The sequence below is a fragment of the Acomys minous genome (genome assembly GCF_964271855.1).
Source record: "Acomys minous genome assembly, chromosome: 14".
NCBI lineage: Eukaryota > Metazoa > Chordata > Mammalia > Rodentia > Muridae > Acomys > Acomys minous.
The window spans coordinates 108348627-108364537 of NC_140496.1; the positions used below are offsets into that span (position 1 = coordinate 108348627).

Consider the following 15911-nt stretch of genomic DNA (forward strand, 5'->3'; position numbering starts at 1 on the left):
GGTAGATGTGCAATGTCCCTCGTAGGCTCGAGTGTTTGATCATGTGGTCTCAGGGAGATAGTCCTAATCTAAGAGGTGGGCTTCTGGGAAGCAGGTCTTGGGCTTTATGACCAACCTTTCCCCCTGCCTTCCTGTTTCCCAGTCCCCTGACAGACATGTGAGTCCCATGGCTGTAGCTGGAAGATATCCCCCCCATCGACCGTGCCTGCCCTGCCATGGTGGACTGGATCCTCCAAGTCAGCATAAGTACTTCTTCTCTCCAACTCCTTCTGGTTAGAGATGTGGTCACAGCATGGGAGAAGTGGCTGGTACCACAGAGAAGGGGAGTGGCCACAGGGCGCTCAGCATCCTTTCCTGCTTCTCATTGCTTTCGCAGTCAGCATCTCCATCTACAGAGGAAATATCCTGGGAAGGCATCTTCAGAAGAAGCCGGAGCTCAGGTCCCTGGCATATGGAGGTCCATTTTATGTTGTTAGAACATAATTCCAGAGGCTAGGGCTGTCTCTATGAAGGGAGGACATTTATTTAGTAAAGGAGTTGACTAAAAGCATCATGGAATCAGGGACTCCATGTACAGGTGTGCAAGGCTGGAGCAGCAGCCGGCTTTGTACCATGTCTTAGTTCACACTCAGAGCCTCAGAAGGAGAGAGGCTGACTTCCATCCCCCAGTCTAATCTCAGAGATTTGGCAGCTGCTGGAGATGGGGACACACTGCTAGAGCTCACAAAGCAAGGAACCCAGGGTTCTGGGGACCAAGGTCAGAGGTGGAAGGATGCCCCACTCCAGGAAAGAAAGGCTGAGCTCCCTTCACATGCTTTTTCCTTTTCCACCTGAATCCCACGGTGACATGAAGGTGTTGCCTAGAGTGAATGTGGTCTCTGTCAATTCTTGTGCCATTCCCTCTGGAAATGCAGCCGTGCCCAGACATGTCTCACCCGTCACCTACGAGGCCATCCAGCAGAGCTGACACCTCAGGTTGGCCATTGCACAAGTAGTGTACTTAGGAAGAGGCAGTAACATTTCACGCAGCAGGCATGTGGCTAGCCAAGATGGATGTGGGTGGGCCAGCAAAGTTAGAGGGTATACCAGTATTAATGCCCCCCTGCGTGTGTGTGTGTGTGTGTGTGTGTGTGTGTGTGTGTGTGTGTGTGTGTATGTGCGCGCGCGCGCTGTGTGTGCTCGCACACTCGTGCCTGTGCTTAAGAGTGCAAGTGTTTGTGAGGGGGTGGAGTGTGCACCTGTACATATGTGTGGAGGCCAGAGATTGTCATCATGACTTTTGGCATTGCTTTTCACTTTATCATTTGAGACAGGGTCTCTCATGGAACCTGGTGCTCAGGCATGGGGTATGCTGGATGGCCAGCAAGCTCCACACATCCTTCTGTCTGTCTTCACTTCCCCTGTCAGGTTACAGGCAAAGAAGACTATGCCCAGCTTCTTTATGTGAGCACCGGGCATCGGGCACTCATGTGAATGCACCTTACCATCTCTCCACCCTCTGCTCTGCTGGTCTTTGTCTCTCTGACTTCAGCCGACAGACTTCAAGTTTGAAGACAGGGGAGCCCTGTTCGTCGCTGAGACCTCAGGCCTAGTGAATGCCATTGATTTCCCAGAGTCACTAAATAAATCCATCGACTGTCACTATCCCTACAGGTCTGTTTTCAGATTTGAGCTAATTCAGATTTAGGGACAGTAGGAACAGAAGGGTCTAAGACACTTTCCCTACCCACGCTACTCAGAAGTGTCACCTGGAGATGTCCCAGCGGCGTGTCACTCTCTGTGTGCTCTCCCAGGCTTTCTAATATCCTAACTACCCTTTCCCCGCCAGCTCACGGGAGCCAGCTCATCACAGAAGGTGCTGTCTTAGTCTGGTGCTGCTATAAAAAAAACGAATAGTCTGTAAACAAATAACAACCACTTCTCATTGTTCTAGAACCCAGGAAGCCCAAGGGTTATGTGCGCAGTCTTAATGTCCTGCGTGGTGACTGTCTGCTTCTAAGATGGCGCCCTGTCGCTGTGTCCTCTGGATCAGTGTCCACCTGTGCACAAAGGCAGGGGGTGTGTGTGAAGCTCCTCCAGCTTTTTAAAATAAGTTTTTATAGAGGTTTTATAAGGACCTTATTATCCTGATCCCACCCAGGAGGCTCTGCCCTCACACATGAGTCAATTCCCAATGACGAAGGATCAGCATATTCACTTTCAGGGTTGGTCAGACCATAGCAAATATGGAGCAATTTCATGGCAGTGCACTCCTGCTTTGCATAGGCTGGTGTTCAGCCCTGAGGCACACTGGCCCTCTATATCCTGGTTTCCATCTTATGGCTGTGAGCCGTTTGGCCAACTCAGGGGCTGTAAGAAACTAGGAAGCTCTCTTGTAAAGTTAGCCACCTGCACAGTGGGCACTTCCTGATGCAATGCTGGTACTGCCCACCCTATTGGCATTTTACGTAGTGTTGGGCAGGGAAGGTAGCCCTGGGAGTCATCAAGTCATTGTCTCTCCAGACCCTGGCTTGGGACTTCTGGTGACAGTGGCCAAACATCGCTGGGGTTCATCTGGATGGAAGTATTGGTTATTTGGTATTTTCCTGTGTCAAGAGAGAATCGTACGGACAGACCTATTCCTTTAATCCATTCATTATTTCATGTAGTGAGAATTTGGATTCTTAAAAAAATCCAGTTATGCTATGTGAATGTGGTTTTGTTTTAATCCAGGTGTGGGATATGGGATGGCTTCAGTTTATCTTCAGCCATCGACTATGATTGTCTAGTGCACTAACAGGGTTGTGATGTTTGCCAGCTGCAGACAGTTTAATTCTGGGGTCTCTGGAGAAAGAATAAATGCCAGAGGAGCCCAGAGAGGGATGGGAGTACTCTGAGGGGGAGGAGGAGGAGGAGGAGCAAGAACAAGAACAAGAGAATATAACAATAATAATAATAATAATAACAACAACAACAACAACAACAACAACAATGCTGTTCTCCTTGCTGTTCCTGATTGCTGTTGTGCTTTGATGAGAAAAGAACTTAGAGATATCCTGACTCTGAGGACTGGACCTGCCCCAAGGAACCTGACAACCCTAACCAACCTTCTTCTTCTCCCTAGTGTTGGGGGTTGGAAGGGACAAGGGTGGAATAAGGGTTGGAAGGGTGCTAGGTATAAGAACCCAATAAAATAGATAAAAGTACACCAACACTGTCATTATCCTTTCCTTTTTTACATTTGTGGTGTGTGTGTGTGTGTGTGTGTGTGTGTGTGTGTGTGTGTGTGTGTGTGTGATCATAGATGTGCAGGTGCACGCTAATGTGTGTAGAGGCCAGGGGACAACCTCAGGTGTCACCTTCAACAATGCTGTCCATCTCCTTTGACAAAGGGTCCCTAACTGACCTGGAATTCACAAGTTAAGTGAGGCTAGCTGGGCAGTGAGCTCCAGCAATCTTCCTGTCTCCTTCTCCTCAGTGCTGGGATTACAAACCCAGCATTACAACCCAGCTGGGATTACCACGGTGCCCAGCATTTTTTAATGTGGGTTCTGTGGGGCCAATCAGGTCTTCAGGCCTGAAAAACAAGCATGTTACTGGAGTAAGCATCTTCTCAGGCTCTTCATATGATTTTCCAGAGCTTACTACGGGAGGGGATGCTGTCACAGGTGCTGGGAAAACAAAACGAAACGAAACAGTAAAACAGTGTGGCTGTTCTCAAGGATCTTGAATGACTTTCCTTTCTGACTGTGAAGTTGACATAGGCTAGCAAGCCACAGACATCCAGTGTTCTTGTAGGATGGACACTAAGAGTTTAGATGGGTGAGTTAGTCTCTGAGCTTGGAGGCCACTCAGGACTGTGTTGTGTTCCTGCCTCTGCCTTTGCAGTTCCCTCAGCATCCGACCCTAACTCCCAGCCCACAAATCCTTCTATAAAGCAGAAATGTCTGTATGGTTTTCTGATGTTACTGGGTGCATCTGGGGGCTTGTTTTCTCAAAAGAAAATGAAATGACTCCAGTGACTATTTGGTCTTGAAATGGTTTAATTTAGTTTTTACCCCTTTTATTCCCTTACCCTTTCTCCATAACAGAAATTAACATAAAAATTCCTTCTGGCTAAATTCCCAATGCATTTTCGCAGTGAGCATCTTCTGAAGTGAAAATTAGGGGCTTCCTTGCAGTTTTCATCAGGGATGTGAAATGGTGTAGCTCACAGGGGTGGAGAACTCAAGCCCGTTTATGAATTAATGCATGCTGGTAAGGAGGCCTGTCTGCACTGACAGAGGAGCCTTCCTACGGAAATCCAAGCCTCTAACTGACGAGTTTTATTTTCTTTTCTCATTCCACCACAGAGACAGCATCCTTTGATATTTGATGAATTAGTTGACACCAGCACCTGTGGAGGACTGCACTATCTGTGCTGTGCTTAGTGACACTGGAACCTGGGGTGCATAGTAAGGTCCCTTATACCCTCATAAAGACACTGCAGTCCGGTGCAGTGGAGGAAGGACCAATGGGGAAGGAGCAGGCTTTTGCCTGTCTCTAATTCCAGCCATTGGGTTCTGAAAGAAGCTTGGATTCTTCATTCTGATGGTCTAAGCTGTTGATCTAGATATGTCTGTTTGCCTTTACTGTCTGTCCTTTCTATCTATCTATCATCTGTCTATCTGTCTGTCTGTCTGCCACCTCCATCTATTGTCTGTCTGTCTGTCTGTCTGTCTGTCTGTCTGTCTGCCACTTCATTATCATCTATTGCCTTAGGGAAGTGCCATGACCAAAAGCAACCTGGGGAGGCAATGGCTTACTTTTCTCACAACACCATCATCAAATCAGAAAGCGTAGGAACTCAAACAGTGCAGGAACCTGGAGGCAGGAGCTGATGCAGAGGACATGGAGGGTGCTGCTAATTGGCTTGCTTCTCTCATGGCTTGCTCAGCCTGCTTTCTTATAACATCCAAGACCCCAGCCCAGGGGTGGCCCCACATCCAATGGACGGACCTTATGGAGGCATTCTCTCAACTGAGGCACCTTCCTCTCCAGTGACTCCAGCTTGTGTCAAGCACGTCTACGCCTCTGTGGTGGTTTGAATAGGTAAGGCCTATGCGTCTGAACACACTCATGTGTTTGAAAGGCTTGGGCACTATTAGAAGGTGTGGTCTTGTTGGAGGAAGTGTGTCTTGGTGGCAGTGGGCTTTGAAGTCTCCTATGGTCAGGCTACAAACAGTCCCTTCTGCTACCTGGGGATGAAGGTGTAGAAATCTCAGCCTCTTCTCCAGCATCATGTCTGTCTGGACTGCGCATGTACCCCACCATTACCATAATCAACTAAACCTCTGAACTGTAAGCCAGCCCCAATGAAAATGTTCCTTTATACAAGTTGCTGTTGTCATGATGTTTCTATACAGCAATAAAACTCTAACTAAGACACCATCTATCTATAATCTATAAGTCATTAATCTTTCTACCATCTATCTATTATCCACAGATCATCAATCTGTCTGTCTGTATACATAATCTTATCCTTGGGAAGTCTTAGATATATAATGTCTGATAAGTCTGAGATTATGTATAATTTGGATTCTGCAACAATTCACAGGAGCTACAGGGAGAAAGAAATCACATTATAATGGTTAAAATTACAGGTTTTTTTTTTTAATCAACTAGATCCCAGTTTGACTCTTGGTTTCTCCACGTAGAGGCCACTGAAGACTTTGGGAAGAATGGTCAAGTTCTTGAGTCTCTTCAGCATAGGCCAAAACCACCCACAACACACTCAGCAAACACCCTGCAGCTTAGGCCCAAACTACCCATAACACACTCAGCAAACACCCTGCAGCTTAGGAGAGAGTCTTTTCCTGGTTTTTTTTGTTTTGTTTTGTTTTATTTTGTTTTGTTTTCCTCCAAACATTTGTTGAGTTACTATTTTGCTTCTGAAAACAGTAACAAATTAAATGTGCAAAACAGAGAATCTCATACTTAGCTAGAAAAGAGAGGGATGGTGGTCAGGTGATGCCTATTTGTGGTGAGGGACTGGAGAGAGAGAGAGAGAGAGAGAGAGAGAGAGAGAGAGAGAGAGAGAGAGAGAGAGAGAGAGAGAGAGAGAGAACAGCCGGCTTGTTGGGTTTGACTGTGGAAGATCTCCCTCAGACAGCTGATTGTGAGCACCTGGACCCCAGCTGGCGATACTGTCTCTGGAGGCTGTGGAGACTCCAGGAAGTTAGGCCTGGTGGGCAGAGAGTGGGCCCCGCATGTGCCTCTAAATGGGCCTGCTAGTTTGCCTCCATGTGAAAAGCATAGGCGCGTGCCCTCGCTGGTTCAGACCATTGCTACCCTGCTCGCTGTGGCAGACTGACCCCTGTCTCCTTCAGTTGTTTCGGTAGCACCAATACAGAGCTCACCAGCAAGCGTGAGGATGTTAAAGAAGGCAGCTGTCTGTCCAGGTACTCCCTCATGACAGAAAGACTTTTGCCTTTGTTAGAATTTAAGGGAGGTTAGGTAGGTGGAGGAAGTGTCACAGTGACTCCGATGGACGATGCTGGACAAGATACCAAGGAGACTGACTGGCCTCTCGTGCTCAGTGAACTTTGGCAGTAGGAGAAAAAGCAGAGTGCAAATGGAGAAGATGATGGTGTTCGCTCCTCTGAATGTGGGAGAGTCAGACCAGAGCCTGAATAGAGACCCAGGGGTAGCTCAATAGCCTGTGTTACCCTGCTGTTACAGAAGGCACCCCAAGAGTCAGTCACTCCGCAGAAGGACGACAAAGCAAGCAGACCAGCGATTGGTCATCTCAGTACAGAGCTGACCCTCTAAACTGGCCCTGGGTTTCAATGATTACAGCAACTCCCTCCCATCCTGTGAACATGCAGCATTGTCTTGTGGGCGTGAGGACCTGGGACACAAAGATGGGGGCTTCCAGGGAGAAAGAGAGCTGATGGCACTGCCTTGCAGCTGTAGACAGCTGTGGAAACAAAAGCTGCTGCGACCCACGAAGAGAGAAACTGGATCTTTCATACACTCGCATTTTTGGGTCTGTTTTTAGGAGCAGAAACCAAGGCACCTGACTGTGGCTTTTCTAGATTCTCCAGTCAACAGACACCATCCAGTCTGGGCCTAGCAGGGAGAACTTGAAAGGGGAGTGTGTGTGTGTGTGTGTGTGTGTGTGTGTGTGTGTGTGTGTGTGTGTGTGTGTGTGTGTGTGTGTGTTTTCAGGGTTCAGGTACCTGGGGAACAGTAACTCCAGAGCAACCACGCTGAGGCCTGCTGGACCTCCTCCCTCATCCTCCCATACCACAGCCCAGCAAGCAGGGTGGAAGCTGGCTTCTTTTCTAGTTTGCCCCAGGCTTGGCTCCAGCAACTTGGACCGAGGCTTCTCAGGGCCCTAGGTGCTCGCCTTCCCTCCTCCCTTAGCAACCGTGGACGCCATCTAGCAGCAACTAGGAGGCTGCCAGGGAGCCCGGGTGAGGAAGGGCGGCGCCCAACCCAGGTACCCCAGAGTCCCGGCGCTGCAGCGCAGAGCCACCGCTACCCGCATCTGCAGCTGCAGCGGAGTCCGAAAAGGAATCTGCAAAAATGAGCTATTCTCACCCCGCTGGGTAAGTGACTACTGGAGCTTTGCCTTGTTGCGGCAGGTGGCGGCTTCAGCCAGTGGGCCCTCCCCCTCCCTCATGCGGCAGAGCTCAGGGACGACAGAGAGAGGGGGGGAGGGCTGGGAGAGGGGAACACGCACTAGGATTCTAGATTGCCTGAGGAGGGCAGAAATCCCAGGCATCCTACCCATCTCCTCGCCACCCATCTTTGCCTCTTCATAATGTTTGCCTCTCTTGAAATTCTCAGCCTGGAAAGGTGGGGGAAATGGACGTGGAAACCGCGTACAATACGCAGGGAAAGACGTTGTCAGCTGTCATGAAGATCCCTCAGTGTGGGACACAAGTGTTTAAATGCTAAAGCTGAAGTTACCAAAATAGGCATTTGTTGGCAGCTTTGAGGCCAAGATAGATTCTCTCTGGCCTCTCTGTGACTTGCATACAAAGGAAAGGTTGTTTTTACGTGCAAGAAGGTTTCCTAGTAGAAGGGAGGCCCCTTATCTCAGAAATGCATCTTCCCAGTTGCAGAAGCACCACAAGGGTTCTTTAGAACCACCTGGGCCCAGAAAAGTGGTATGACTCAGGAAAGGAGGAGACCAGAGAGTGAGGTACCCTAGCCTAGACACCATCTCCTGCGGATGGATAAAGTGACTCTTCAGAATGCATATTAGCAACATTCAGTGCATCACAGACTGAACAAGTCTTTGCTGGTTATTTCACAAACAGGGTCTCCATCCTTCGTGAAAGGGGGAGTGCCCACTTGCCTTATGGATTAAGTGTGCAGCACACATTAGATCAGTTTTTACTATCATATATCCAGTAATGGGATCACTCCTCTGTCCTCTTCGGTATTGCAACCATTTTGAAAATGCTTTCCTACTTAATTTATTACGCATGCTAAAGAGCAATGGGTTCTATTTAGGGTCATTTTCAGTTGGTGGTGTCTGAGACACCATAGTATTTATTGCTCCTGGGAATCTACACTCAAACTTGAAGGTTTCATGTTTTAATCAGTTCTCCCAGAGAAAGGACAAGAAACAGTAATGTTTGAACAATCCAGAGCCCTGTAAGGTGTCCTGTCGGAAGTCAGTTTCAGAATATTTTGGAAAATAAGGACATTGTGCTAAATTGAATTTTGGTGCTTTAATATTTTGCTGCTGAGTGCCTGCGCAATTGTTGTTGGCCATGGGTCCCAAGGGATGGGAATAACATATTTTCTGCAGACACTGTTGGCACTTTGTCTGGATTCAGGAAATGAATGTGTCAGTCACGGTCTCCTCCTATGTTTGTCAAGTGTTTGGCTAAGTTAGAATCTGATCAGTCCATTTAATCATTTATGTGAAAATATAGGCAAACCTGTAGCTGCTTATTACATTGCGCCCAGGTTAAGGTTTCAGAAACTGAAGTAGAAATTTTCTGAAGGTCCATTAGTTCCGAGCACATGGGGGAAGTAGAGCTAATGAAAGTGTGCGCTGTGTGGTGCTGGTCAGGGATGAATGGGGTTGCAACACATACCCTGCGCTAAAATGCAAAGCTTCTCAGCGTATTAGTTCTGCACCTCCTAGGCTCCATTCTCAGTATGTAGGACTGCTCAGAGTAAGGTAAAGCTCAGCAAGTGCCACTTGGATGACGGTCCCGGTGGATGGTGCATGTGGTCACAAGGAAAGACATGTTGGGGCAGACTTCAAGCACTTCTGTGGGCCAGGAGCTGTCCTGATGTACACATGAGTCATCTCATAGACTGAACACATTCTGAGGCTCTGATGACGGCCATTCCCACAGAAAAGGAAGCTTAGGACTGAGAAAGTTTGCAAGGGTCAGGGGCTGACACACAAACCAGCATCTTAAGGCAGCGTGTGGCCTTTGTCATTCCCCCACTCAGCTGCCTAATGTGCACGGCCATAAAGCACAGAAATTGTGTCCAGGTCAGGTGAACATCCAATGGACTGCAGCCATAATGATCAAATGGTTTCAATACAACAGCATTACTTTTTAATAGGGCATATATAAATATGTTGCATTTAGTTTGCAAAAATATATGGATTCTGGGGCTTATACCTTTAAGTCCCAGCACTTGAATAGCAAAGGGAGGCAGATTTCAATGATTTCAAGACCAGCCCAGGTGATGTAGTGAGCTCCAGGCCAGCCAGGGCTACACAGTGAGACCCTATTTCAGAACAAAGGAACAGGCAAACAAATAAATGGCAGCAATGAGCAGAAAGGTATTTTTATTCTACACGCCTTAAAATTCACCCAACAACAAGAGCATTCAAACTGATAAAGTCTCCCCCTTAAATAAAATGGGTAATTATTTCTCTTGTCTATGTTACCATTTGGAAACAATAAAAGTTCTGGGTACCAAATAAAAGGTTTCATGAAAGCTGAGACGCCTTCTCCATCATTACTGGGGCACTTTGTACTCATGCACTTTAAGGATAAAGTGGTAACAACAAAGTACAGTTTTACAATGGGGTAGATGTTGTAAGTCTGGAATCGTCCAGTCAGTCAGTAGCTCTTCTTCACTCAGAGTTGCTTGCCTTTTAATTACATCACGAGGCACTGGATATAAAATGCACCAGGCCCCATGCTGGCTTTGTTCAGATGGAGTTTGGAAGTAAATAAAAATGGTTCTAGAAAGTGTTCTGAAGATTACATAGACCTCAAGTCCTGACTGCCAACCATGGCTATGGTGAAGGCAGACTATGGACTGCCATTGCTGGTGCCACCCACCGTCTCAGATGGAAGTGTCCCTCCAGTTTACTAGGTCCCAGCCACTTCGCTGTTCTGTGTGAGTTTGTGGGCAGGGTACCATGCCTCAAGGTGGAGTGAGGAAACTTCTAGCCTCCATCATGGATGAGAGCAACACCTTATAGCTCTTACTTCCTGCTCATCACTGAGTCCGTGTGACGCTGGAGCCCTGTCTGAAAGAGCTGCTTGACTGAGAAGAAGTACCACATATACACCTTTGAGGAAAGAGGAGAGAAAGGTTATACTCCACGAGGAAGAAAAATGCAGATGTTTGCTCTCAGAGTTGTACCATCTGATAACTCCAGAGAGCCCCAATCCATTCGGTTGTGTATTTCTAGATAGTGTGGATATTCCTTGGCGACAGTGTAATTCACTGAGTGGTTGACAACAGGTGTGTTTATTACACTATCCATCCTTAACAATGTAGCCCTCCACAGAAGGTTCTAGCTCATTGCTCATGTCTATCCCTCAAATCATCTCTTTTTAAAATATATTTTATTAATTTATTCATATTACATCTCAATTGTTATCCTATCCCTTGTATCTTCCCATTCCTCCCTCTCTCCTATTTTCACCTTATTCCCCTCCACTATGATTGTGACTGAGGGGGACCTCCTCCCCCTGTTTATGCTCATAGGGTATCAAGTCTCTTCTTAGTAACCTGCTATCCTTTCTCTGAGTGCCACCAGGCCTCCTCATCCACGGGACATGGTCAAATATGGGGCACCAGAGTTCGTGTGAAAGTCAAACCCCACTCTCCACTCAACTGTGGAGAATGTCCTGTCCATTGGCTAGATCTGGGTAGGGCTATAGTTTGAGCAGGACCCCTGGACCCAGATCCTCTCGTCATAATGTTCTTCTTGTAGGTTTCTGGAACCCTCTAGATCCTTCTATTTTTCCCACCCAAATCATCTCTTTAATGCACAAATTCAGCATTGATATTTTTAATATTTGAATGTGTTTGGATGTTTCTCTTAACCTTTCCAAATGCTAGCACGCTAACTTTCAGGAGCAGGTTAGCTCCTCTTAATAGTGGATTTAACAGGCACACTCATCCTGGCTTCTCTGATCCTTTTACGTCACAGGTCTTGTTCCTTTTAATACAGATACCATGACTCTTCCTTCGGCGAACAGATGAGAATGGAGGGTGTCCGTCCTGGTAATGCTACGTGCTTTGAGTTCCTTCATAGCTGAGCATCAGAACCTCATCTGTCACCAGAAATGTTCCTGCTTGGCTTCTGGTGGCTACTCAGTGAGCTCAGCTGCTCCAGATGCAATGGATTGGAAGCTATTGGATTTGCAATCAGACTAGTTGTCCAATGTGGAAGGTATTTGTTGTAGCAACACCTAAAATATACCTCAAACTCCCCCCCTTCACATCTCAGCTTTCCTAAGCTCCATGCTTCCCGGTGGAATATCAGATGGTTAGAGACACTTTATTTTCGTGAAAGTAAAGGGTATTTATAATTAATTTATAGGGGGGCAGGCATGAGGGTGCAGGAACCAGTAACTGGAAAAACATTTTCCAGAAGGTTTAAGAAAGCAATGAGAAAGTTGAAGAGTAGAGTAGGTTTCCATTGAAGCTAGCCTTCCCTGAGTGTCTTCTGGAAAGGCTTTTATGGTATTCAGTGAGTGGTTTAGTGAACAGTGCTACCATAAGGTCTAGTGCTGTCCCCTATTCCCTTCAGGTCTCTGCTTAGGAACACAGGAAGGACGGCATAGCGTTCTCCAGGTTGTTTGGACTGAGAGCAAAACAGAAAAGCACAGCTTCTCTGACTAGATTCTTAACTCTTAAGACAGCACCCAACAATCTACTCCTGAGGGAACATGCATTTTTGAGTCTTCAAATTTTTAGCTGAACAGAGTGGTTTGAATAATCGCGCTGTGCTTTGATTCTGTTGGTGTTAGGATTCTAGTTTTCTGGAAAACCACTTCTAATGAAAACCTCAAATCCTGCTGTTAATTTTGTGTCTTCTGTGGTTCCTTTTGATGCAGACCAAGATATATGGTATACATCGAAAATCACAGCTCTTTCCTCTTTTAGCTTCCTCACTTCCCCACAGTCAGACGGCTACATGTCATGTGATGACTTCATAAATACCAAGTTTAAAGTGAAACTCTCACATTTAAGTGGAGCTAAAATCAGCACAAAGAAGCAGAATGTATACTCCGGCATTTCTGTTGTTCTGTGTCTTTGTCATTTTTCTTTACATTATAGATCCCTGAATGGTATGACTGTGTGCATAGTTTACTACAATGGCAGTAGAACTCTCAACTAGCAAAGATGTAGAGTGATCAGACATATATTTATATTTTTTTATTCAAACACGTTATTTAAGGTACATACATTTGAGTCATTTTTTTTTTTGCATAAGTGACATTGTCTGAACTGCATTCAACAATAAGGTTGTGCAGTGTCTCCAGACTTGAGTGTGCAACACACTTTCTTTTTTGTTTTCTTCCTTGTTTCTTTTTCTTCAAGTGGAGCATAAGAAGAATGGCTGACCAGTCTATTATGTGTACAACCCCGCGTTGTGTTTTACAGGTTAAACAATTTTCAAGAATTTGTACCTCACCTAAAAACTCAACCAGAAGAGCCCAGCTTCGCAGAAGCTATTGGTTCTTTTCAGAAAGGAGGCACATACTTCACTGGCAACATCATTGCTACAAATTGTTGTATCAGAAAAATATACTTGGACCAAAGTAATTCAGCTGGCAGCTTTCCTCTTTTGAGTAACGTGTGTTCTGCAGAGAAGAGGGGAGGGGCTGTGACCAGCCAAGCAGCACGGTTGGAACGATGGTGCTTTGCTGTGGTTCTGTTGGTGTTAGGATTTTAGGTTTCTGAAAAATTGTCAAATCATTGCTTGCATAGCGAGCCACAAGAAATAAACATTAACACTGAACAACACTGGACAGTGGAGAGGTACGGATCTGGATTCTTTGAGACCTTCTCCTCTTATGAGTTCTCTCTGCTCCCTGCTCTTCTCTCTGTCTCCTTCCTGTGGCTGACTCTGGGTCTGTCGGAGTTTACTGTGGTGTGGAGCTTCATCTGCTCAAAGTTGTATGGTTTCCTTGCCATCTTCTCTTCCAAGACAGCTGCCAGCACAGATGTGATAGGGTCCGGAGGATGCCTGCGCCCCTTCTGACGGGCCATCAATGGTCACATTCTGTTTGCAGGCACAGAGAAGCCAGAATTAAGGTCTCTAAGTGCTCAAGAGAGGCATCTTAATTTCTGCGCCTTACACCCGTGCTGCCTACACAAACTGGTCACTGTTCTGGTAATTCTGTCGTTGTAGGTTGAGTCGGGCATGTCTCAGGATTTGACGGCATTTGGAGACAAATCTTTAAATAAGTAATAACGTTTAAGTGACATCAATGCAGTGAGCCTTAATCTAACCTGACTTGTGTCCTTACAATAGAATTTAACACAGAGACATGCACACATAGAAAGAGGCTAGGGACATTACAAATACAGTGGTCCTCTATGATCCAGTGAGGGAAGCTGGCATTGATCTTTCCAGTACGGCTTTCAGGAGCAATGACTGTGTAGATACAGGGCTGAAGTTTTAGCTTCCAGAAGTACTAGAAGACAAATGCCTGTTGAGTAAACCACCTGGCTGTTCTGTGATATGATTTTATGGCAGCCTTAGTGAGATAACCAACCTATTTGTAATGGCAGATAGCTTTAATTGCCTGGTCAAATGCTGAAATAAGTCTTTATAATAAATGCAGAATTACAGAAAACAAATGATTGATTGATTAATGGCAGTGTGGTAGTAATCAGTGTCATAGTGTATCTAAATTATAACAAAATCCCATAGACCCAGTGGCTTAAAAACAACTCAAATTTATTTCATGCAATTCTGGAGGATAGAAGTTCAGGATGGTAGGCTAAGTGTGTTTATTCATTCACACTGTGTCCCCGTACTGTGTCCCCATGTCAGGACTCATTTTTGTTTGTCTGTTTGTTTTTTGAGGCAGGGTTTCTCTGAGTAGCTTTACCTGTTCTGGACGTGCTTTGTAGACCAGTGAACTCAGAGTGACCCTCCTGCCTCTGCCTTCTTGAGTGCTGGGACTACAGGTGTGCACCATAGCACCCCGCTCATATCAGGCCTCTCAAGTTGACTTCTTTTCTTTTTTCTTTTTTCTTTTTCCTTCCTTTCCTTTCCTTTCCTTTCCTTCCCTTCCCTTCCCTTCCCTTTCCTTTCCTTTCCTTTTTTATGGTTACAATCTCATTTGTAAGGGCTGAACTCCTCCCCAGGCCCCTACTTCCTATGATTAGAATTTCATTTCATAAGTTTGGAGGTGTATGTTAAGCCCATTACTTGATACAGTGATATTTGAAGCCAAACTCTCAAAAGGGACCTGAGATCCAAACATAGCAAAAATATAAGAAAACCCCCAGTGAGACGAGGTCATCAGGATCAGATCTGGGAGCTCTCCTGCCATGTGTCAGGTCAGCTTACTGCTCAGGTTACTCCCACCCCCCTCAGTGCCCGATGCAGACTGGGCGATAAAATGGATCATTTTAAAATGGTGATCCATTTTTATGTGACTGTTATCATTTTTCTGCCACAGTTATAAACATTTACAAATTAATGAAAATACTTAGGGCAAAACACTGAAGCAAAGAAGGAACAGCAGGGAACTAAACAGGCAAAATAAATTGTAAGAAGAACTTGCAAAGCAGCACTACAAACTACGGGTTTCAGATGGAATCGAATCATGGTGTTTTATAGTTGCTGTTAATTTGTATTCTCCGTGTGTGATGGGCTATAATACTTCACAGGCGTGGCTGTTATGTGGCTTTCGTTTTGAGCAGTTTCTTCTCTACATCACTTGCTCCGAGATATTTACAGTAATATCATCTCTATTGTTTAGGATCCAATAAAAATAATCTGTGGTAAATTAGAAGAGTGGAATTAGAAGGAACTTCAAATTCCTGGGTGTGACGGATACAAGTGGTTTTTAATTTGCTTCCCTCAACTTATCCATATTTTGAAAATTTTGTACTTTGAGATGACAAGTACAAGAAAGAAAATCAAAGCTTCTTTGAAACCCTCCTTCTATAAGTGATTACAGTCGGCATTTTGTTATATTATTTCCACTCTGTGTTGCTGTGATTTACCCCTGTTTTGACAAAACTATAGTATTTGAAAACCTGTTTCTCGGTTGATTTACAATTGCACCAACACAGCATCTGGTAGTCTTCCTAGCGCCTGTGTAAATCACAGCATTTGTGGTGAGAGTCTGCATCCCTCCCTGTCTCCAAGGTTTGCTATGACACTGGGACTGTGCTTTAAACTTGGCTCAACAGTTGCTGAAAGCTGTTGTTTTGGTGACTTCCTTACTTGTGGGGCACTGGAACCCTAATGAGGAAGAATGTATTTGACTCAGTTACGGGCCATTATGAGAGTGACGTCATCGCTGCAGAAGCAGAGGCAGCTGGCCACATAAGATCTGTGGCTGGGAAGCAGAGCGCTGTGAGCGCTGGTGGTTGACTGGCTTCCCCCTTCTTCAGCCCAGCATCCACCCTGTGGGACAGCCTATCTCTAAGGTGGATTTCTCATCCTTTGTTAGCTAAATCCCCAAACTCCCTCA

The 15911-nt window shown here is 45.8% G+C and overlaps 1 protein-coding gene across 2 annotated transcripts in view; it reads left to right on the top strand.

Moving 5' to 3' along the window:
* The first annotated feature begins 7268 nt into the window (after positions 1–7268).
* The window catches only part of ERICH3 (glutamate rich 3), a 101866-nt gene continuing 93223 nt past the window's right edge, over positions 7269–15911 (top strand). For both annotated transcript variants that reach the window (XM_084757655.1, XM_084757656.1), the window contains exon 1: positions 7269–7571. In XM_084757655.1, the coding sequence (XP_084613781.1) occupies positions 7549–7571 (23 nt within the window). In that variant the 5' untranslated portion in view covers positions 7269–7548. The remainder of the gene's footprint in view (positions 7572–15911) is intronic.